The sequence below is a fragment of the Canis aureus genome, chromosome 9 (genome assembly GCF_053574225.1).
Source record: "Canis aureus isolate CA01 chromosome 9, VMU_Caureus_v.1.0, whole genome shotgun sequence".
NCBI classification, from domain to species: domain Eukaryota; kingdom Metazoa; phylum Chordata; class Mammalia; order Carnivora; family Canidae; genus Canis; species Canis aureus.
The window spans coordinates 21,089,748-21,112,595 of NC_135619.1; the positions used below are offsets into that span (position 1 = coordinate 21,089,748).

Sequence of the window (22,848 nt, forward strand, 5' to 3'; positions counted from 1 at the left end):
CATGTTGTGAAGAAAATTAAAAACCTTATCTCATGCTGGGGGCTGTAAGTTTTCATCAACCACTTGGAGTTGGCCTGAAGGTCAGCTTTTACCACCTGAAAACAGATCTATTTATTTCCCAAAGTGCTATGTAGAACACTAGTCCTATAAGACATCTGTAGAAAAAAAAAATTCATAGTTAAAGTTTGGGAAACACCATATTATACATCTACCTATTAGATAATTATAACACACATTAGTGTATTAAGTAAGATTTCTGATAATTCAAATAGTAAATGAAAAACAAAAGCAGCAAAAACCGTGTAACTTTTCGTAATAGTCATTTTAATAGGAACCTCTTCCTATTAAGATTTCGCAGAACTAATTGATTAAGCCAGTGTGTTTTTGACATAAGAACAGGCAAATAGACCGGTGGAATAGAAGAGAGTCCTGTAATAGACCTTCATTGTAGTCTGTAACAAAGATGACACTGCAGTGAAGTGGGCAAAGTATGATCTTTTCATTAAAAGTTACTGGGTCAGTTAGATATCTGTAGGAAGAAAAAAATGAACCTTACTTCACATATACATATGAAAGATAAAACAATTTGGCTTTTTGGGGAAAAGGTAGGAGATTATCTTCATGACATGAAGGAAAAGTTTTCTTAACAGGACACATAAAGGAAAAAGAATGGGGAAAAATGTCCACATTTAAAATAAAGACTGTTCATGAAAGGACACCATTAAGAAATTAAAGAGGCGAGCTAGAGACTAGGACAAGATATTTGTACTATATATACCAGACAAAAGACTAGTATATAAAATATGTATAAAACCACTACAAATCCCTATCAAAAAGCCAGAATCAAATAGAAAAAATGGACAAAAGATTTGAACAGTCATGTCAGAAGGGAGGATATTTAAATGGCCACAGGAGATGAGAATGTACTCAAATTTATTAGTCATCAGGAAAGTACAAATTAAAACCACAGTATGATTACAAAGGAATGGCTAAAATAAAAACAGAAAATGCCAAGTGTGTCAAGGATATAGAGTGGTTGCAACACTCATTTACTGTTGGTGGAAGTGTAAAATTAGTATGACTGCTTGGGAAAACTGGTTGCAGAAATTACTAAAGCTGAATATATGCTTATCCTCTGACCCAGCATTTCCACCCCTAGATTATATACCAACAAAAATTCATATATATGTTCACCAAAAGATATGTACTATAGAATGTTCATAGCAGCATTATTTCTAAGGACCCCTAAACTGGGAACATCTCAAATGTTTATAAATAGTAGAATGAATGAAGTATGATAAATTCACACAATGGGCTATGATATAGCAATGAGAATAAACAAACTATAAATATGGAATAACATGAATAAATCTCATAAATATAATTTTGAGATAACAGGCAGACACGGAAGAGTACATACTAGATGATAAAGTTTCTTTTTCATTTTTTTTAAGTTGTGATTTTATTTTATTTTATTTATTTTTTTATTGGTGTTCAATTTGCCAACATATAGCATAACACCCAGTGCTCATCCCGTCAAATGCCCCCCTCAGTGCCCATCACCCAGTCACCCCAACCCCCTGCCCACCTCCCCTTCTACTACCCCTTGTTCATTTCCCAGTTAGGTGTCTCTCATGTTCTGTCACCCTCACTGATATTTCCCACTCATTTTCTCTCCTTTCCCCTTTATTCCCTTTCACTATTTTTTATATTCCCCAAATGAATGAGACCATATAATGTTTGTTCTTCTCCGATTGACTTATTTCACTCAGCATAATACCGTCCAGTTCCATCCACGTCGAAGCAAATCATGGGTATTTGTTGTTTCTAATGCCTGAGTAATATTCCATTGTATACATAGACCACATCTTCTTTATCCATTCATCTTTTGATGGACACCGAGGCTCCTTCCACAGTTTGGCTATTGTGGACATTGCTGCTAGAAACATGGGGGTGCAGGTGTCCCGGCGTTTCATTGCATCTGTATCTTTGGGATAAATTCCCAGCAGTGCAATTACTGGGTCATAGGGTAGTTCTATTTTTAACTCTTTGAGGAACATCCACACAGTTTTCCAGAGTAGCTGTACCAGTTCACATTCCCACCAACAGTACAAGAGGGTTCCCCTTTCTCCACATCCTCTCCAACACTTGTTTCCTGCCTTGTTAATTTTCCCCATTCTCACTGGTGTGAGGTGGTATCTCATTGTGGTTTTGATTTGTATTTCCCTGATAGCAAGTGCTGCGGAGCATTTTCACATGTGCTTCTTGGCCATGTCTATATCTTCTTTGGTGAAATTTCTGTTCATGTCTTTTGCCCATTTCATGATTGGATTGTTTGTTTCTTTGCTGTTCAGTTTAATAAGTTCTTTATAGATCTTTGATACTAGCCCTTTATCTGATAGGTCATTTTGCAAATATCTTTTCCCATTCTGTAGGTTGTGTTTTAGTTTTGTTGACTGTTTCTTTTGCTGTGCAGAAACTTTTTATCTTGATGAAGTCCCAATCATTCATTTTTGCTTTTGTTTCCCTTCCTTTAATAGATGTATCTTGCAAGAAGTTGCTGTGGCCAAGTTCAAAAAGGGTGTTGCCTGTGTTATCTTCCAGGATCTTGATGGATTCTTGTCTCACATTTATACCTTTCACCCATTTTGAATTTATCTTTGTGTATGGAATAAGAGAATGGTCCAGGTTCATTCTTCTGCACGTGGCTGTCCAATTTTCCCAGCACCATTTATTGAAGAGACTGTCCTTTTTCCAGTTGATAGTCTTTCCTGCTTTGTTGAATATTAGTTGACCATAGAGTTGAGGGCCCATTTCAGGATTCTGTATTCTGTTGTATTGATCTATGTGTCTGTTTTTGTGCCAGTACCACACTGTCTTGATGACCACAGCTTTGTAGTACAACCTGAAATCTGGCATTGTGATGCCCCTGGCTCTGATTTTCTTTTTTAATATTCCCCTAGCTGTTCAGGGTCTTTTCTGATTTCACACAAATCTTAAGATTATTTATTCCAACTCTCTGAAGAAAGTCCATGGTATTTTGATAGGGATAGCATTGAATGTGTGAATTGCCCTGGGTAATATAGACATTTTCACAATGTTAGTTCTTCCAATCCATGACCATGGGATATTTTTCCATCTCTTTGTGTCTTGCTCATTTCTTTCAGAAGTATTCTGTAGTTTTTAGGGTATAGATCCTTTACAAACTCTTTGGTTAGATTTATTCTGAGGTGTCTTATTCTTTTGGGTACAACTATAAATGTGAATGACTCCTTAATATCTCTTTCTTCAGTCTCATTGTTAGTGCATAGAAATGCCACTGATTTCTGGGCATTGATTTTGTATCCTGTCACACTGCCAAATTGCTCTATGAGTTCTAGCAATCTTGAGGTAGTGTCTTCTGGGTTTTCTATGTACAGTATCATGTCATCTGTGAAGAAGGAGAGTTCTTTGCCCATTTGAATGCCTTTTATTTCTTTCCGTTGCCTGATTGCTGAGGCTGGGACTTGTAATACTATGTTGAATAGCAGTGGTGAGAGTGGGCATCCCTGTTGTGTTCCTGATCTTAGGGGAAAGGCTCCCAGTGTTTCCCCACTGAGAATATTTAATGTGGGCTTTTCATAGATGGCTTTTAAGATGCTGAGGAATGTTCCCTCTATCCATACACTCTGAAGAGTTTTGATCAGGAATGGATGCTGTATTTTGTCAAATGCTTTCTCTGCATCTAATGAGAGGATCATATGGTTCTTGGTTTTTCTCTTGCTGATATGATGAATCACATTGATTGTTTTACGAGTGTTGAACCAGCCTTGTGTCCCGGGAATAAATCCTACTTGGTCATGGTGAATAATTTTCTTAATGTATTGTTGGATCCGATTGGCTAGTATCTTGTTGAGAATTTGTGCATCCAAATTCATCAGGGATATTGGTCTATAATTCTCTAATTTGGTGGGGTCTTTGTCTGGTTTTGGAATTAAGGTGAAGTTGGCCTCATAGAACGAATCTGGAAGTACTCCATCTCTTTCTATCTTTCCAAACAGCTTTAGTAGAATAGGTATGGTTTCTTCTTTAAACATTTGATAGAATTCCCCAGGGAAGCCATCTGGCCCTGGACTTTTGTGTCTTGGGAAGTTTCTGATGACTGCTTCAATTTCCTCCCTGTTTTTTTTTTTTTTTTAATTTATTTTTATTGGTGTTCAATTTACTAACATACAGAATAACCCCCAGTGCCCGTCACCCATTCACTCCCACCCCCCGCCCTCCTCCCCTTCTACCACACCTAGTTCGTTTCCCAGAGTTAGCAGTCTTTACGTTCTGTCTCCCTTTCTGATATTTCCCACACATTTCTTCTCCCTTCCCTTATATTCCCTTTCACTATTATTTATATTCCCCAAATGAATGAGAACATATAATGTTTGTCCTTCTCCGACTGACTTACTTCACTCAGCATAATACCCTCCAGTTCCATCCACGTTGAAGCAAATGGTGGGTATTTGTCATTTCTAATAGCTGAGTAATATTCCATTGTATACATAAACCACATCTTCTTTATCCATTCATCTTTCGTTGGACACCGAGGCTCCTTCCACAGTTTGGCTATCGTGGCCATTGCTGCTATAAACATCGGGGTGCAGGTGTCCCGGCGTTTCACTGCATTTGTATCTTTGGGGTAAATCCCCAACAGTGCATTTGCTGGGTCGTAGGGCAGGTATATTTTTAACTGATTGAGGAACCTCCACACAGTTTTCCAGAGTGGCTGCACCAGTTCACATTCCCACCAACAGTGTATGAGGGTTCCCTTTTCTCTGCATCCTCTCCAACATTTGTTGTTTCCTGCCTTGTTAATTTGTCCCATTCTCACTGGCGTGAGGTGGCATCTCATTGTGGTTTTGATTTGTATTTCCCTGATGGCAAGTGATGCAGAGCATTTTCTCATATGCATGTTGGCCATGTCTATGTCTTCCTCTGTGAGATTTCTGTTCATGTCTTTTGCCCATTTCATGATTGGATTGTTTGTTTCTTTGGTGTTGAGTTTAATAAGTTCTTTATAGATCTTGGAAACTAGCCCTTTATCTGATATGTCATTTGCAAATATCTTCTCCCATTCTGCAGGTTGTCTTTGAGTTTTGTTGACTGTATCCTTTGCTGTGCAAAAGCTTCTTATCTTGATGAAGTCCCAATAGTTCATTTTTGCTTTTGTCTCTTTTGCCTTCGTGGATGTATCTTGCAAGAAGTTACTATGGCCGAGTTCAAAAAGGATGTTGCCTGTGTTCTGCTCTAGGATTTTGATGGAATCTTGTCTCACATTTAGATCTTTCATCCATTTTGAGTTTATCTTTGTGTATGGTGAAAGAGAGTGGTCTAGTTTCATTCTTCTGCATGTGGATGTCCAATTTTCCCAGCACCATTTATTGAAGAGACTGTCTTTCTTCCAATGGATAGTCTTTCCTCCTTTATCGAATATTAGTTGCCCATAAAGTTCAGGGTCCACTTCTGGATTCTCTATTCTGTTCCACTGATATATGTGTCTGTTTTTGTGCCAGTACCACACTGTCTTGATGACCACAGCTTTGTAGTACAACCTGAAATCTGGCATTGTGATGCCCCCAGATATGGTTTTCTTTTTTTAAAATTCCCCTGGCTATTCGGGGTCTTTTCTGATTCCACACAAATCTTAAAATAATTTGTTCTAACTCTCTGAAGAAAGTCCATGGTATTTTGATAGGGATTGCATTAAACGTGTATATTGCCCTGGGTAACATTGACATTTTCACAATATTAATTCTGCCAATCCATGAGCATGGAATATTTTTCCATCTCTTTGTGTCTTCCTCAATTTCTTTCAGAAGTGTTCTATAGTTTTGAGGGTATAGATCCTTTACATCTTTGGTGAGGTTTATTCCTAGGTATCTTATGCTTTTGGGTGCAATTGTAAATGGGATTGACTCCTTAATTTCTCTTTCTTCAGTCTCATTGTTAGTGTATAGAAATGCCACTGACTTCTGGGCATTGATTTTGTATCCTGCCACGCTACCGAATTGCTGTATGAGTTCTAGCAATCTTGGGGTGGAGACTTTTGGGTTTTCTATGTAGAGTATCATGTCATCGGCGAAGAGGGAGAGTTTGACTTCTTCTTTGCCAATTTGAATGCCTTTAATGTCTTTTTGTTGTCTGATTGCTGAGGCTAGGACTTCCAGTACCATGTTGAATAGCAGTGGTGAGAGTGGACATCCCTGTCTTGTTCCTGATCTTAGGTTAAAGGCTCCCAGTGCTTCCCCATTGAGAATGATATTTGCTGTGGGCTTTTCATAGATGGTTTTTAAGATGTCGAGGAATGTTCCCTCTATCCCTACACTCTGAAGAGTTTTGATCAGGAATGGATGCTGTATTTTGTCAAATGCCTTCTCTGCATCCAATGAGAGGATCATATGGTTCTTGGTTTTTCTCTTGCTGATATGATGAATCACATTGATTGTTTTACGGGTGTTGAACCAGCCTTGTGTCCCAGGGATAAATCCTACTTGGTCATGGTGAATAATTTTCTTAATGTACTGTTGGATCCTATTGGCCAGTATCTTGTTGAGAATTTTTGCATCCATGTTCATCAGGGATATTGGTCTGTAATTCTCCTTTTTGGTGGGGTCTTTGTCTGGTTTTGGAATTAAGGTGATGATGGCCTCATAGAACGAATTTGGAAGTACTCCATCTCTTTCTATCTTTCCAAACAGCTTTAGGAGAATAGGTATGGTTTCTTCTTTAAACGTTTGATAAAATTCCCCTGGGAAGCCATCTGGCCCTGGACTTTTGTGTCTTGGGAGGTTTTTGATGACTGCTTCAATTTCCTCCCTGGTTATTGGCCTGTTCAGGTTTTCTATTTCTTCCTGTTCCAGTTTTGGTAGTTTGTGGTTTTCCAGAAATGTGTCCATTTCTTCTAGATTGCCTAATTTATTGGCGTATAGCTGCTCATAATATGTTTTTTAAATCGTTTGTATTTCCTTGGTATTGGTTGTGATCTCTCCTTTTTCATTCGTGATTTTATTAGAGTCTTTTTTGTTTGTAATAAGGCTGGCTAATGGTTTATCTATCTTACTAATTCTTTCAAAGAACCAACAGCTGGTTTTGTTGATCTCTTCTACACTTCTTCTGGTCTCTCTTTCATTGAGTTCTGCCCGAATCTTTATTAACTTTCTTCTCGTGTTTGGTGTAGGTTTTATTTGCTGTTCTTTCTCCAGTTCCTTTAGGTGCAAGGTTAACTTGTGTATTTGAGTTTTTTTTCAGTTTTTTGAGGGATGCTTGTATTGGGATGTATTTCCCTCTCAGGACTGCTTTTGCTGTATCCCAAAGATTTTGAATGGTTGTATCTTCATTCTCATTAGTTTCCATGAATCTTTTTAAATTCTTCTCTAATTTCCTGGCTGACCCTTTCATCTTTTAGCAGGATGGTCTTTAACCTCCACGTGTTTGAATTTTTTCCAAATTTCTTCTTGTGATTGAGTTCTAGTTTCAAAGTATTATGGTCTGAAAATATGCAGGGGACAATCCCAATCTTTTGGTATCGGTTAAGACCTGATTTGTGACCCAGTATGTGGTCTATGCTGGAGAAAGTTCCATGTGCACTTGAGAAGAATGTGTATTCAGTTGCGTTTGGATGTAAAGTTCTGTAAATATCTGTGAAATCCATCTTGTCCCGTGTATCATTTAAAGTTCTTATTTCTTTGGAGATGTGTTTAGAATATGTGTCATTTGTAGAAAGCACCGTATTGAAATCTCCCAGTATAAGTGTATTACTATCTAAGTATGCCATAACTTTGGTTATGAATTGATTGATATACTTGGCAGCTCCCATATTAGGGGCATAAATATTCATGATTGTTAGGTCCTCTTGTTGGATAGATCCTTTAAGTATGATATAGTGTCCTTCTTCATCTCTCACTACAGTCTTTGGGATAAACTTTAATTTATCTGATATGAGGATTGCTACCCTGCTTTCTTTTGAGGACCATTTGATTGGTAAATGGTTCTCCAACCTTTTATTTTCAGGCGGTAGGTGTCCTTCTGTCTAAAATGAGTCTCTTGTAGACAGCAAATAGATGGGTCCTGCTTTTTTATCCAGTCTGAAACCCTGTGTCTTTTGATGGGATCATTTAGACCACGTTCAGAGTTACTATTGAAAGATATGAATTTAGTGTCATCATAATACCTATTCAGTCCCTGTTTTTGTGGATCATTTCTTTGGACTTTCTCTTTCTTTTACAGAGTTTCCCTTAATATTTCTTGCAGAGCTGGTTTGGTGGTCATATATTCTTTCAGTTTCTGCCTATTTTGGAAGCTCTTTATCTCACCTTCTATTCTGAATGAGAGCCTTGCTGGATAAAGTATTCTTGGCTGTAGGCTCTTCTCATTTAGGACCCTGACTATATCCTGCCACCCTTTCTGGCCTGCCAGGTCTCTGTGGGGAAGTCTGCTGTTAATCTAATATTTCCCCCCATATATGTTAGGGATCTCTTATCTCTTGCTTCTTTAAGGATTTTCTCTTTATCTTTGGAATTTGCAAGTTTCACCATTAAATGTTGAGGTGTTGAACAGTTTTTATTGACTTTAGGGGGAATCTCTCTATCTCCTGGATCTGAATGTCTGTTTTCCTCCCCAAGTTAGGGAAGTTCTCAGGTATGATTTGTTCAAATACACTTTCTGGTCCTCTGTTCCTTTTGGTGCCCTCTGGAACCCCAATTAAATGTAGATTTTTCCTTCTGAGGCTGTCATTTATTTCTCTTAACCTTTCCTCATGGTCTTTTAATTGTTTTTCTCTTTTTCCTCAGCTTCCTTCCTTTCCATCAACTTGTCTTCTATGTCACTCACTCTTTCTTATACCTCATTAACCCTCATTGTTAGGACCTCCAGTTTGGATTGCATCTCGTTGATTTTTAATTTCGGCCAGATTAGATCTAAATTTTGCAGTCATGAAGTCTCTTGAATCCTTTATGCTTTTTTCCAGAGCCACCAGTAGCTTTATAATTGTGCTTCTGAATTGGCTTTCTGACATCAAATTGTAATCCAAATTCTGTAACTTTGTGGGAGAGAGTACTGTTTCTGATTCTTTCTTTTTTGGGGATTTCTTTCTAGCAATTTCACTCAGTGCAGAGTGGCTAAAAACGAGTTGTACTGGAAAAAGGAAGAAAAAAAAAGAAAAAACAAACAAACAAAAACAAGGGGGGTATCTTCTGTTTCTATATGCTCAAAATCCATCAATTTCCCCTGGAGCTCTCCAGTGCTGGGCAGTGAAGAACTTGCTTTTCTGTCCTTCCAGCTGGTCTTCTGGGGAGGGGCCTGGTGTGCTGATTCTCAGGTGTGAGCACCTGGGGGAGCTTCCCGCCCCCTGCCAAATGCACGGCTCAGTGGGAGCTGTTTGCTTTGTGAGAGCTCTGTTCCCTCGTGGCCCCGCTCCATCCCAGGCATATGGTGACACCAGAAAGAACAATCACACTGGCCAGCGGCCAGCTCTCAGCCTTGGAGTTAGCTCCCTCAGTAACTACTGCAGTCTCCCAATCCACACTGGCCTGGATGCTCTGGGGCTGGAGGGGCGTTGATCTGCACAGCTCAGGGGCACCCGGTTGCAGGAGCGTCCTCGCTGTCCTGTGCCCTCCCCGCCTCCACCTGTCCCGGGGCGAGCACAGGATCCTGTGCTGTGTCCCCAGCACCCTGGGATCCGGGGCCTGCGCCACTGGAATCATGATCCTGGGGCCATGCAGCCCCCTCTGCCCGGAGCCGCGACCTGAGCTTCTCCCCGAGGCCCCACTGGGCTTGCTCCAGCCCTTTACACAGCTTGGCCTGCGGTGTGGGTGCACTTTCTTTGTTAGTGACCCCGGGAACCTGGAGGCTCCACTGCCCCTCCTGGGATCCTGCCCAAGTTCCCTGCGAGTACCTTTCCCTCCAGGAAGGATCCGGTGCGGATTTTTAAGATTCTTGCTTCTCCGGGACTGGGCTTCCCTGTCCCCAAGTCTCTCGCTGCCACACTTTAGTCTTGGCTCCTCACAGGAGCCTCTCCCCCACTTGACTCTTAATTTATTATTTTTTTTTCCCCATCTTCCTACCTTGTTAGAAGCTCAAACTCTTCTCTCTGTAGTGTTCCAGCTGTTCTCTCTTTAAATCTCAGGCCGAATTAATAGGTTTTCAGGATGATTTGAAAGTTATCTAGGTAAGTTGTAGGGGACAGGTGACTTAGGGACCCTACTCCTCCATCATCTTGACCCGCCGCTGGATGATAAAGTTTTTAAACCCGCAAACTAATCTATGCTGTTAGATTTCAGAACAGTGGTTACTCTGGAAGGGGTTCAAAGAAGCTTCTGGATGCTAATGATATTTTGATCTGGGTATTGGTTTCAGTTTGTGAAAGGTCATTGAACAATATATTTTTGATTCATGTATTTTCTTGAACATTTGACATACTAAAATAAAAAGTACACTAGAAAGGCAGAAATAAAAACAAAAATTTATTGAATAAGAGATCCTTAGATCTGGGCTTCCAAGGAAATTTGGGAAATGCTGACCAATCATACAATGCTATTGATAGGTATTGTTCAGGTCATTTTTTTAAATTGAAATAAGACCAGATGAAATGATATTCAAGGAAAAATGTAAGTGGACATTTTCCCCAATTAATATTTGAATTTGCCATTGTTTTTGTATTGAAGACTGTGAAGAACTGTATGGTAGTGATAAATGATAAAAGAAGTCATTTAATGAGCGTTTGAAAAGTAATGAGAGAAATAGATGCATTTTAATTACATAAATATTAAAAACAAGATCAAACAGATTGCTTTTTAGTTTGGAGCAATATAAAATATAAACTTTCAATAGCTTCGTAAGAAATATATAAAAAGTATTCTGTGGCAAATAGCAGTTTTGTGGATCTTAACAATGAAATCATTTTATACTTTAGGTTTCTGTTTATCATTGACATGTAAGAGTTAATTTACACTCATACTGTTTTATACAATAATATCCCTTTTCCCAGTTCTCTAATATGTGTTTTACCATTTCAGAGACATTTTTGATGACAGAGTATATGCCTGGATCTTTGTGTAAATGCTTTTCTCTTCTGCTAATTAAATAATTAAATCACTTACTTCAGAATGCTGAAATGCCAAATGTCCAGTTTCTCTGCTTCCACAGACTTCATACTCTGACAGCCAACAATTGCTCTAAGTGTTTGACATTCAGAAATTGGAGCGAGTAGGTCAGGACTGTGGCAAGTTGGTTTGCATTTTAAGTAAGCTGTGAGTGAAGAGAGAGGAAGGAGATGTGTCCAAGGTAATTTCTCTTAGTTATTTTCTGTGTCTGCCTTAAGACTTTTGTTTGTTTTCAAGAGGAAATAAAAACTAGACTGGTTCTTCTTATCCTGATTTTACATTTTTATAGTGATCTCTCTGAAAAATTATAGAAATCTGAAGTTCTGGGTATTCAAAATTTATATATCGTATTTATAGTCAAATGAAATCATTATACCTACTTCCATGGTGCACGTTTTTAGAGAATTAGAATCGTTGAGTATAAGATTGAATTTTTTATGACAATAGCTATGCAATGTCCATGCTTAGATTTCTTTTTATTTAGAGACTTACACTTTTGAAAATATGCAATATGTATAGTTAGTCCTTTTTATTCAGGTTTTCAAGAGAGAGATTCCTTAGAATATTCAAATTATTAATCCAATCACAAATCTTATGTTAGCCAATTATTTTAATTTTCTCAGTAGAAATATTTGCCTTATATTTTGTTGAATGTATTTGCTAACATTTTACTACATGTATTTTCTTCTACCTGCTGTGGAAAATGCAAATGATGTCAATAAAATGACCAAAAGGTAGAAAAGGAAGGAGGAGCAGCAAGGGATTAGACAGCAGCAAGGGATCAGACAAAGCATTAAGCGTTTGTATCTAAATAACCAAGTCACAGGTCAAATTTCATAGAGGGACCATCATGGGAAATTACACAAGTGTTGCTATACTGAACTTTTATGGTAATATTATTAAAGATGGGGGAGTTTCTATTCCTTGTCATTGACTTCCTGAGCCAGCAGCAGGTAACTGGTGGAGTCTGAGTCTGCTGACAACTTCCTGCACTTGTGAGTATGGTTGTGGAGTGACTATGGGGTGACATTCATGAGCTGGTACTATCTGGGGTGCTTAATGGTGCCACTAACTTGGGGTATCATGACAATATGCAATGGAGGAAAGATGTCTAGGGCTTTTAGGAGGGATGTTGTTCAGGCCTCAATTCCATAATACATTTGGATCTTGGTATCAGATCTTTATTATGGAATGTGAGTTATACTTATGTATGTGTTTATGACAGTCCAAACTATTGTCTTATGAATATGCTTTTTTTTAGAGATTGTGTTCATTGTTTGCAAACAAGCATGTTTGTCATTTCATAAAGAGGGTTCAGAGAGGAGCCCTGTAAGCATTGTTATTTATTAATGTTATTTATGAATGATTGGAGTAGAACCTGTTGGAATATTTTAATCCTTTATGATTAAACATTAAAAAAAACCTACTGTATAAGTTTTCACATCTCAAACTTTTTCTTGGTATTTTGGTATACATTACATACTGATAATCTGTCAGGCTAGTGTATAAAATGAACTGGCTCATAATCAACATTATTTCATTGCTAAAAATAGATAGATGTTAATATGATATTACAGCCAGTCTTGTCTATGCTACAATTAGCCTGTGGTTGATCATAGTGGGAGTATTTACACCATGGAATTGCAAATGTCACAAATCAGGCCCCCTACCTCCTGCCCCACCCTCTGATTCATTGTTAAACATTTATCAGTATGCCATTGGGTATAATAGAACATGGTTTTGAAGTTGGTTAGGCCAAGGATAAAATTCTATTTCTCCCTCTCTCTCATTCTGGCAAATTATAAAACTTTCTTAAATTTCCCATTTTCTCAGTACAAAGAAAAGGAGTATTGTGAAAATCAAATTAGCTAATGTACAAAGCACTTGGCAGAGGCTTTTAATGTATTTTTGAATCCTTTTACTTTCTCCACTCTCCTAAAATTGGTCCTGGAATCTAGGGTGAGAATGAAGTATAATGGAGGTCAAGATTTTGCAACTGTCGATAGAGAAGGGCCAGAAGTTTGGCACCAGAAAAGAAGTTCTGTATTAGGGGTGGCATATCTGAAATAGTTACTCTCAAGATCTCTCCAGGGGAAGTGCAGAAAAAAATCCTTGAAAGTAGAAGCCCTTACACAGCATTTTAGTATATCTACAGAGGCAGGGATAGCTGTAGGTCTTTCCATTGGGAGAGTTGTGCTGAGTTGGAGTAACAAGCCTGAACCTCAGGAAAGGGAGAAACCCTTGGGTAGGTGAACTGAGCCCTGGTACTAGATATCAGTGTGATCAGAGCCTGCAGTCTCCCAGCAGGGATTGCACTTGGTCCTGGTCAAGACAACTCCTCCTCTAGTTCCATGATTTTAGGCAGTAGAGAAGTGGATGGTGCCTGCAAAATATACTATCCCAGATTTGGTAGAAGAGAAATCAGGACAGTTTTCACACACATAATGTTAGAGCAAATCTGATCTGGAAAGAGCTTCTCACATTAAGCAAAATCAAAATAAAACAAACAACAAAAAAGGGTTTTAACTATGGCAAACAACCAAAAACAAACATACAAAAATCTCTACATATATAACAAGAGGAAAGAGAGAAGGAAACTAATATACAAAACGCAGAAAGGACCCAGTCTAAAAGAAAATGTTGCCCAGATAGCACATTCCTGTTGATTTACAATGTAGAGAAACTTACTGAAAATAGGAATTAATTGGAAGCAGGGCTCAGAGATAAGATGATTAAGGAACAGAAAGAGGTGAAAAGAGAGGTTGCTGAAATAAGAATACAAATCGAGAGCCAGAACAACACTATTGCAGATCTAATGAATACAAAGATTTCTCAAAGAAGAGTTACTAGTTTGGTTTCATGTTTTTCCTCCCAAAGAAGAGGCTGATTCTATAGTCACATAATCATTTTCATTTGCTTTTACAAAGACTTGAACAAAATGGAAAAGATGAAGGTATAGCTCTTCACCGAACTGACTCCTAACTGCAAATGGCCTCTAGAAATGTCTCTTTCAGTGTAGCAGTGAAATTGTTTTATAAATCTCTCTGGTTTTATAAAGGAAAATAGTAATTCTGGGATTAGTGCCGCTTGAAAAAATTTTTTATCTTCCTCAAATTTTGGTTAACAGTGTGTAACAGGAGGGTGAGTAAGACTTTTCCTATTTTGGAATTTTTGGTGAAACTCCACAATGGAAAAAAAATGAATGCTTCTATATTCTACACAGAGACCTGAGATCTGTCCTTTGTATTGTATTAAGAGATAGCATAGACTAAAAAAAAAAAATTTAAAGATACAAAAAAATAATTTTAAATTACATGAAATCACATAAAATAGATGAAGGAGGTCAAAAGGTACAAACTTCTAGTTTTAAAATAAATGTCATGGGGATGTAATGTACAGCACAGTGACTATAGTTAATAATACTGCATCGCAAATTTGAAAGTTGCTTAAAGAGTAGATCTTAAAAGTTCTTATCACAAGGAAATTTTTTAAAGATTTATTTATTTATTTTAGAGAGAGAGCAGGAGCAAGCAGGGCTAGGGATGATAGGAGAGAGAGAATCCTGAGGCAGACTCCCCACTGAACACAGAGCCCAACCAAATGGGTGGGGCACTAGATTCCCAGGACCCTGAGATGGTGATCTGAGCTGAAATCAAGAGTCGGCCACTTAGCCAGCTGAACCACCTAGGAGCCCCAAGAAAAAAGTGATTTTAACTGTACGGTGATGAATGTTAACTAGCCTGTGGTGATCATTTCAGAATATATACAAGCGTTGAATTATTATGTTGTATACCTGAAACTAATATAATGTTATATGCTAATTATACCTCAATAAAAAGGGAAAACAAATCCCATGAAAAGAGACAGCTGAATTAGCTCTGCTACTCTGACCATCACCCTCAGTGGATATCAGCAAAAGTTTTGGGCTTCAAGGATATTCAATGTGTTTTTGAGTTCTTGATCAGGCAAGGAGTACTAAGCCTGATAATACTACTTTTCTGATATGATACTGATTCTGATTCTAATCACTGATACTGATAATACTGATACTCTGCTTTTCACTCCTGATAGCAATCCCATCACAAACTGAGAAAGTGGTGGTAAAGAAAATGCCTCACAGGAATTGAGGGTGCCTGGAAGAGGATGCCATTGGTATCTCAATCCTGGCTAGATGTCTGGTCCTATGGCAGCTTTGCAGATCTCCTTCACAGTTATGTAAATGGTGAGGCAAACTGCAGTGAGAGCAACTGCAAGGAAGAGAGCTTGTGCATGCATTGTTTAAGGCACAAGGAGGTGGAATTTTACATGGGGCTGCTGATGCAAAGGAACCACTGTACCTGATTGCGGTTGATGGCATTTGAGGCAGAGTTTGAAAGCCGTGAGTCAGAGCCGATGTTTCACATCAGAAGGCTATGCAGTGGGGAGGTAGCCTCAAAGAGCCACCAATAGATTTCACCTGTGCTCTCTCCCCTTAATAAAGCAAGTGGTTCAGTGCCTACCACAGAGTATGTTTTCTGCTGAGAGTAAACTGCAGTTGCCTGGGGTAGGTAACAATGTTTTAGGCATTTATCTCCAAGCTCTACTTTCTGCTTCAACTAAGCAAAAGCTAGAACTAGAAAAGGGAAGGAGAAAGTATAAGCAGCCTTAGTTAGGAGAGAGGAGTGTTCATTGAAGTCTTAAAATTGGGCAAGTTTGAAACTTGGAGACTCTGGCTCAGATTTTTGTTAAGAGGTAGGAAAAGGAGATTCAAAAGGGTGTTTTGTTTTTTTGTTTTTTTTTTTTTTAAGATTTATTTATTCATGAGAGACACACAGAGAGAAGACAGAGACAGAAGCAGGCTCCATGCAGGGAGCCTGATGAGGGACTCCATCCTGGGTCCCCAGGATCACGCCCTATACTGAAGGTGGGCCCAAACCGCTGAGCCACCCAGGCTGCCACAAAAGGGTGGTTTTTAAAGATAATGCAACCATTCCATGTTTGGACACTACTGAATTCAGGCTGTTGGTATCAACACTTGTAATGCCATAAAATCCTACTATGGGCATTGTATAGGCTCCTAATTTTATCTTCTGGTATGAACTGGTAACATTTATGGTTAGAAACTATATGATGTTTTTAATTGTCATGAGTTAAACATCAGGCCAGAGATGATTGACCATATAATACTAATGACCCAAGAAAGTACTTAGCAATGTCTTTAGTACTAATGACTATCTTTGAAATGAGAAATATAAACTTTATTCATAATTCCTTAAGAATTATTACATTATTCATGTTTTTAAAATTTTTTTTATTTTTTAAATTTTTATTTATTTATGATAGGCACACAGTGAGAGAGAGAGAGGCAGAGACACAGGCAGAGGGAGAAGCAGGCTCCATGCAGGGACCCTGATGTGGGACTTGATCCCGGGTCTCCAGGATCACACCCGGGCTGAAGGTGGCGCTAAACCTCTGAGCCACCGGGCTGCCCTTTTGTTTTCTTTAAGCAAGGGAAGACCACTAAACAAATTTTGCTTGACCTGCATTAGGGCTGGGGCTATTTTATGCATCACTAGCCTGCTAAGTTTTGCTGATTTTCCCCATTCTTTTTAGCTGTGCTAAAAAGTGGAGAGTCCCATCACTGTACCCAATGCCTTCTGCCACCCATCTGAGGCTTCTTTTCCATATCTTCCCGTTGGGGGAAGGTTCCATGTATTCCCTCCTCAATATGCCTTCTTACCTGTTACAATGATGGAAGTGTTGACACTATCAGCCTTTTTTTTTTTTTTTTTTACTAATCCACCATATTACACAGGCAATACTTCTGGAATCCTTGACTGGTAATAATGAATAGGTAAGAGGGAGAAGAAAACAAAGCGGAGGAAAATGGATGGCAATAAAAGTAGGATGAAAAGAAGAAAAAAAATGGGTAAGTTAAAAACAAGGAGTAGTAGAGTGATAACAAAAGTTGCTTTTTAATTTCTCTCTGTGGAACTGGCCTTTCTGAGCCACCCTGCTCTGTGGTCTTCTGGTTTGCATAATTGAATGGATATCAGTGAAGGATGTATGAATGGCGTTACTATGATTATATAAGAGTGTAAGCAGCTCGCTATTGTGTGAAAGTGAATGAATGAGTATTGCATTTTACTAAACTGTTAACCTGCTTTGACAGCTGTTACGCTGCGATAAATGATTGCAGAATTAATTGAAGAGGTTATTATGCTATTAAAACCTATTTTCACTGAGCAGTAATAATGAGAATTCATTGTTAGTCAGTGAGTGTCCACCATTCAGTGATGGGAAATTTCTCTTCTAGCATCTATGTATTGTTTTTGTAACACATCTCTTTTAGACCACCTATGAGAACTTAATTTATTTGAAGAGGTGCTAACTTTTTATCTTTTCATTGAAGGATCAGATTGTCTTGAAAGGGTCAAGATCTCCCCATTTCAAGCTTTCCTTGCCTTTCAGTACTTTCATACTATTTCATTTTTCCTCAGTAAGTTATCAACTGATTCAGTTACAACTGAGTTGACTCTTTCAATTCATTGTTGTTGAACTGTTCTACATACCTGAAGAAACTTCTTGTGAAAAACTCCTCAGAAACCAGTTTCTACTGATAGGAAAGATAATGCCTTCTGTTCTGTCATTGTTAAAGGAGTAACTCTTCCTATTAAATGCTGTTCCATCAAGTATATTTTAAACATTCACATTAACTTGCCTCTATTCCAGAACATCTGGAAATTATTGGAGGAAAACTTGATAACTTTATATCTTTTACATATACTCCTTAAATAAGGGAAATTGTGATACAACCAGTGGATTTTTTTTTTTTTTTTTTGGATTTTATTTATTTACTCATGAGTGACACAGCCAGAGAGAGAAGCAGGCTCCCTGCAGGGAACCTGATGAGGGACTCATCCAAGGATCCTGGGATCACACCCTGAACAAAGGCAGATGCTCAACCTCTGAGCCACCCAGGTATCCTCAATAGACAGTGGAATTCTTAATGACCTTGTGAATTCACTTTGGGCAATTTGGATAATGAGCCAGATTCTTCCATCACCCAGCAGGAGGGGATACACCTAAACTTAATAGCTAATGGGCCCGTTGGTTACCTTTTGTCAATAGGGTCTATACCTGAAGATAGGGTCTCCAGGGGTGGGCAGCCTACTTTCCTCAGGCAACTCTTGTTAAATAGATGATACTTCAGAAGATTGTTTTAATATTTGCTCTAGAAGAAGGGAGATAAATTGCATCTGAAATTAATGGAACATTGTTAACTATATTTCCTCCCCCCAAAAAACAGATGGTGGGGTGGGGTGTGTGAATCCTTCCCCTGGAACATGAATGCATTCTGCATGTGCAGCAGAACATACTGATTCTTGCTCACTTTTCTGAGGGATGATGGTAGGATGAGAGACTGGGGTCTTCTCTCTCTCTCTCTCTCTCTCTCTTTTTTTTTTTTTTTTTTTTTGACCTTTCTAAGTTTCTCTAGTAAAGCCTGTGTAGGTAGTATTGTAGAATCAAGGGATCCACCTTGCAAGATGTAAACCCAGAGTGTATTGATTATTGTGAATTATGTAAGGTACTATTTTACTTTTCTGGTCTCTCTGTGGAGGAGTTTTCCCTAAACATGCCATGTCTTTTACTCAACTCTTTGCTCTTTCTAGTCATGGTTGATTTAATTTTCTGGCTGACAGGAAACTGCATTGATTCAAATTTATCAATTGCCCAAGTGAACCTATCAATAGGCCTAAATGAAAGGAATTTTTTTAAAAACTCCTCTTCACATTGGAAGAGAGAAAATGGTGACTTGTGCAAATATTTTGCTCTACAGACTCAAACTTTCCTATGGGTAGTCTCTCTAGGGCTGAATTTGGAGTGCAGAGGGTTTTCAGGCCTGGTCAGTTCTCACATTAAGCTGTATCTTCCAGTTCTGCCTTCACCTATGACAGGGATAGTATTTTGGACTCCTGTTTGCCTTATACATCCCTTATTTTTCAACTGGTTCAGAACTCAGGGAAAAGGGCACTAATTGGGCATCTTTGGATTCCCACATCTCCAGCAGGGAGCTATTGAATGATTGAAGCATTGCATAGAGTGCTGCTCTATTATGTAGGTACTCTTTCCAGTGATTGATTTTACTCTTAGTCAAAAGGCAGTACTATAGGGAGAGAGACTTTAGATTCCAAATTCCAAATGTTTGCAAATGAGCATTTGAATCTGGTGAATTTGAAGATGACACCCACTAGAGAAACTTTCCTTCCCACTCAACAAACAAGCTAATAGACCTCTGCTTGTGGCCCAAATGCTTTGCTCAGCCCAATTCTCCCTGTGGCAGAGGTTTCTAGCCAGAAATAGAATAGTATTTTCTGTGAAGTACACACAGTCCTAGATATTTTGTAGCTTAATTCTGTCCTGACTGTTGAGGAATGCTTTAATGACTTTGGAAGTCTCTATGGAGATAAACCATATTTTAAAGAAATAAGCTTTTGAAAGATAAGTCACAATTGTATGGCACTATCAATATGCCATAAATACATGGTGTGATAAGTTGATTCTTTGGGTGTAGGGATTTAGGTAGAAGCATCTTCTATAGTTCCTTGAAAGATAGAATGAATTCTGGTTAAGATAAGTTGATGTTGGAAACAAGCCTCACAAAGAATTTAAATCTAAATCAGGTATGTCTGTCCTAGCCTGAAAACAGCTTCTTTGTGCATTATTAGGTCTCAGTTGATGATTACATTTAACTATATGCTGAACAGGAACTTATTTTTTAAGTTTTTTATTCTAATTCCAGTATAAATAGCATAGTGCTTATGAGTTTCAGGTGTGCAATATAGTGATTCCACAATTCTATATATTACTCCAGAATCATGGTAAGTGTGCTTATTTTCTCTATAAAATGTATTTTTCTCAAATTTTTATTTAAATTCTAGTTAGTTAACATATAGTATAATATTGGTTTTGGGAGTAGAATTTAGTGATACTTCTATACAACACTCAGTGCTCATCACAATAAGTGTCCTCCTTAATACTCCTCACTCATTTAGCCCATCCCCTACAACCTCCCCCCATCAACCTGTTTGCTGTCTATCATTAAGTTCCTTATGATTTGCTTTTCTCTTTTTTTCTCTTTTCCTATGTCCATTGATTTTGTTTCTTAAATTGCACATATGAGTAGAATCATATGGTATTTGTCTTTCTCTGACTGACTTATTTCACTTAGCATAATTCTCTCTACCTCCATCCTCATTATTGCAAATGGCAAGGTTTCATTTGTTTTGATGGCACTCACACACACGTAAATACTGCATCTTTATCCATTCATCAGTCAGTGAACATTTGGGCTTTTTCTGTAGTTTGACTATTGTTGATAATGCTGCTGTAAATACTGGGTGTGCATATACCCCTTCAAATCTGTAGTCTTGTATCCTTTGGGTAAATAACTAGTAGTGCAATTGCTGGGTCATAGGGTGGTTGTATTTGTAACTTTTTGAGGAGGTTCCACACTATTTTCCAGAGTGGTTGCACCAGTTTGCATTCTCACCAGCAGGGTTAGAGGGTTCCTCTTTCTCAACATCCTTGCCAACATCTGTTGTTTCCTGTGCTGTTAATTTTAGCTATTCTGACAGGTGTGAGGTGGTATTAACAAGTGTACTCTTTAATCCGTATCATTTATTTCACATATCCGCTCCCCCCAACCTCCCCTCTGGTAACATCAGTTTGTTCTCTACAGTTAAGAGTCTGCTTCTTGGTTTGTCTCTTTTTTCCCCCTTTGCTTGTTTGTTTTGTTTCTTAAATTCCACATATGGGTGAAATCATATGGCATTTGTCTTTCTCTGAGTTATTTCACTTAGCATCATACTTTCTAGCTCTACCCATGTCATTGCAAATGGCAAGATTTTATTCTTTATGGCTGAATAATGCTCCATTGTATGTATGTGTGTATATACCTATATATATCTATCTACCTGTCTGTCTATACATCCATCTATCAATGGACACTCAGGTTGCTTCCATAATTTGCCTTTTGTAAATAATGCTATAGTAAACATAGGGATGCATATAGCCTTTCAAATTAGTGTTTTTGTATTATTTGGGTAAATATCCAGCAATGTGATTACTGGATCTTAGGGTAGTTCTATTTTTATTATTTTTTTTTTAGTTTAGATTTTGTTAGTTAACATACAATGTGATATTGATTCCTGGAGAATTCAGCAATTCATCACTTACATCGAGGAACCTCCATACTGTTTTCTTTTTTTTGTTTTTTAAAGATTTTATTTATTCATGACAGACACACACACACACACACAGAGAGGCAGAGACACAGGCAGAGGGCGAAGCAGGCCCCCTGCAGGGAGCCTGATGTGGGACTCGATCCTGGGTCCCCAGGATCACACCCCAGGCTGAAGGTAGCGCTAAACTGCTGAGCCACTGGGGCTGCCCACCATACTGTTTTCCATAGTGGTGGCACCAGTTTGCATTCCCACCAACAGTGCAAGAGGATTCTTTTTTCTCCAAATCTTTGCCAACACTTATTGTTTCTTATGTTTTGATTTTAGCCATTCTGACACATGTGAGGTCATTGTGATTTTGGTTTGCATTTCCCTTATAAGTGATGTTGGGCATCGTTTCATGTGTCTGTTGGCTATCTGTATGTTGTCTTTGGAAGAATGTCTGTTTCTGTATTCTGCCCATTTTTAATTGGATTACTTTTTGAGTGTTGTATCTATTCTCTCTATATTTTCAATGCTAACTCTTTATCAGATATGTCATTTGCAAATATCTTGTTTCAACAGGAACTTCTTTTCAAAAGTTAGAGCGAGTGTACAATATGTGAATTTAAGCTTGTTAATCAAACCATCTTGGTGATTGAGAGTTCTCAGTGAGTTCATTTTACTGAAATTTTTTTCAAGTAAAAGTAAAATCTTTTTATGACAAACTGTTGGTTTTCCTTGTCGGTGAATTTTTTATTATATTTGAATATACTGCTAGAAATCATATTGTCTGTCTACAGCAAGTGTAGATGGATTAAATTTGTCTAGGCTTTCTATAGAGGATTAAACAAATTTGAGAAAGTGACAGAATAGTAAGAGGGAAGAATCTGTCTCCCTCTGCCTCTCGAATTCAATTCGTAAGCCTTGAGATTTGTCACGTTTGCATTACAAGGCATTACTTAGACTTTTCTTCCATTTTTACCTTTATTCTCTGATACTCCTTTCCTTTTCTTATTATTAATGATGTTTATTCATAACTCTGTACCACATTTTTTCTAGATTGTGACTCCTTAAGGAAGGGAATTACAGAATAATTGTTGTACTCCCTTGAACAGTGCCTGCACAGGATAGTACCCAATTAATATTTATTAACTAAATGAACTATTAGTATATGAATACAAAGTAATTTTGTCTTTTACATACCTCCTTTGTAATGTATTATTTGTGTTCTGGTTTTATATTACAGAAGACTATTTTGCATATATCCTAAAGCAGAACAACTTTGTCCTGATGTTTTGTTCTTCTTCAACAAAAGAGATTTAATTGCAAAATATGTTTCTTTGCAAAGTTCCAGTGATGATTCATTATTTTTTATTATTCCACTGGCATCTAACTGTACATGCTCTGTTGCCCATGCCATCATTACTAATGAAGAAGTACTTTAAAAAGTGGGGTGGACCATGTTTTCTATTTTGTCAGCCTAACTGGAGACTGGTAGAAGAAAAGTGATTAGC

The 22,848-nt window shown here is 38.1% G+C and overlaps 1 protein-coding gene across 49 annotated transcripts in view; it reads right to left on the minus strand.

Moving 5' to 3' along the window:
- LOC144320501 (uncharacterized) overlaps window positions 1-22,848 on the minus strand; it is a 140,451-nt gene that overhangs the window by 77,630 nt on the left and 39,973 nt on the right. For 25 of the 49 annotated variants that reach the window (XR_013386116.1, XR_013386111.1, XR_013386105.1 and 22 more), the window contains 3 exons: window positions 18,249-18,342; window positions 11,127-11,274; window positions 304-529 (listed from right to left, as the gene is read on the minus strand). Coding sequence is in view for 7 of the 49 variants with exons in the window: in XM_077909142.1 (XP_077765268.1) it covers window positions 361-529; window positions 11,127-11,274 (317 nt within the window). In the remaining 42 variants the exon portion in view is untranslated. Of the gene's footprint in view, window positions 1-303; window positions 530-11,126; window positions 11,275-16,848; window positions 16,946-18,226; window positions 18,368-22,848 lie in introns of those variants that run through there. The other 24 variants (XR_013386113.1, XR_013386112.1, XR_013386098.1 and 21 more) reach the window with 6 other exon arrangements.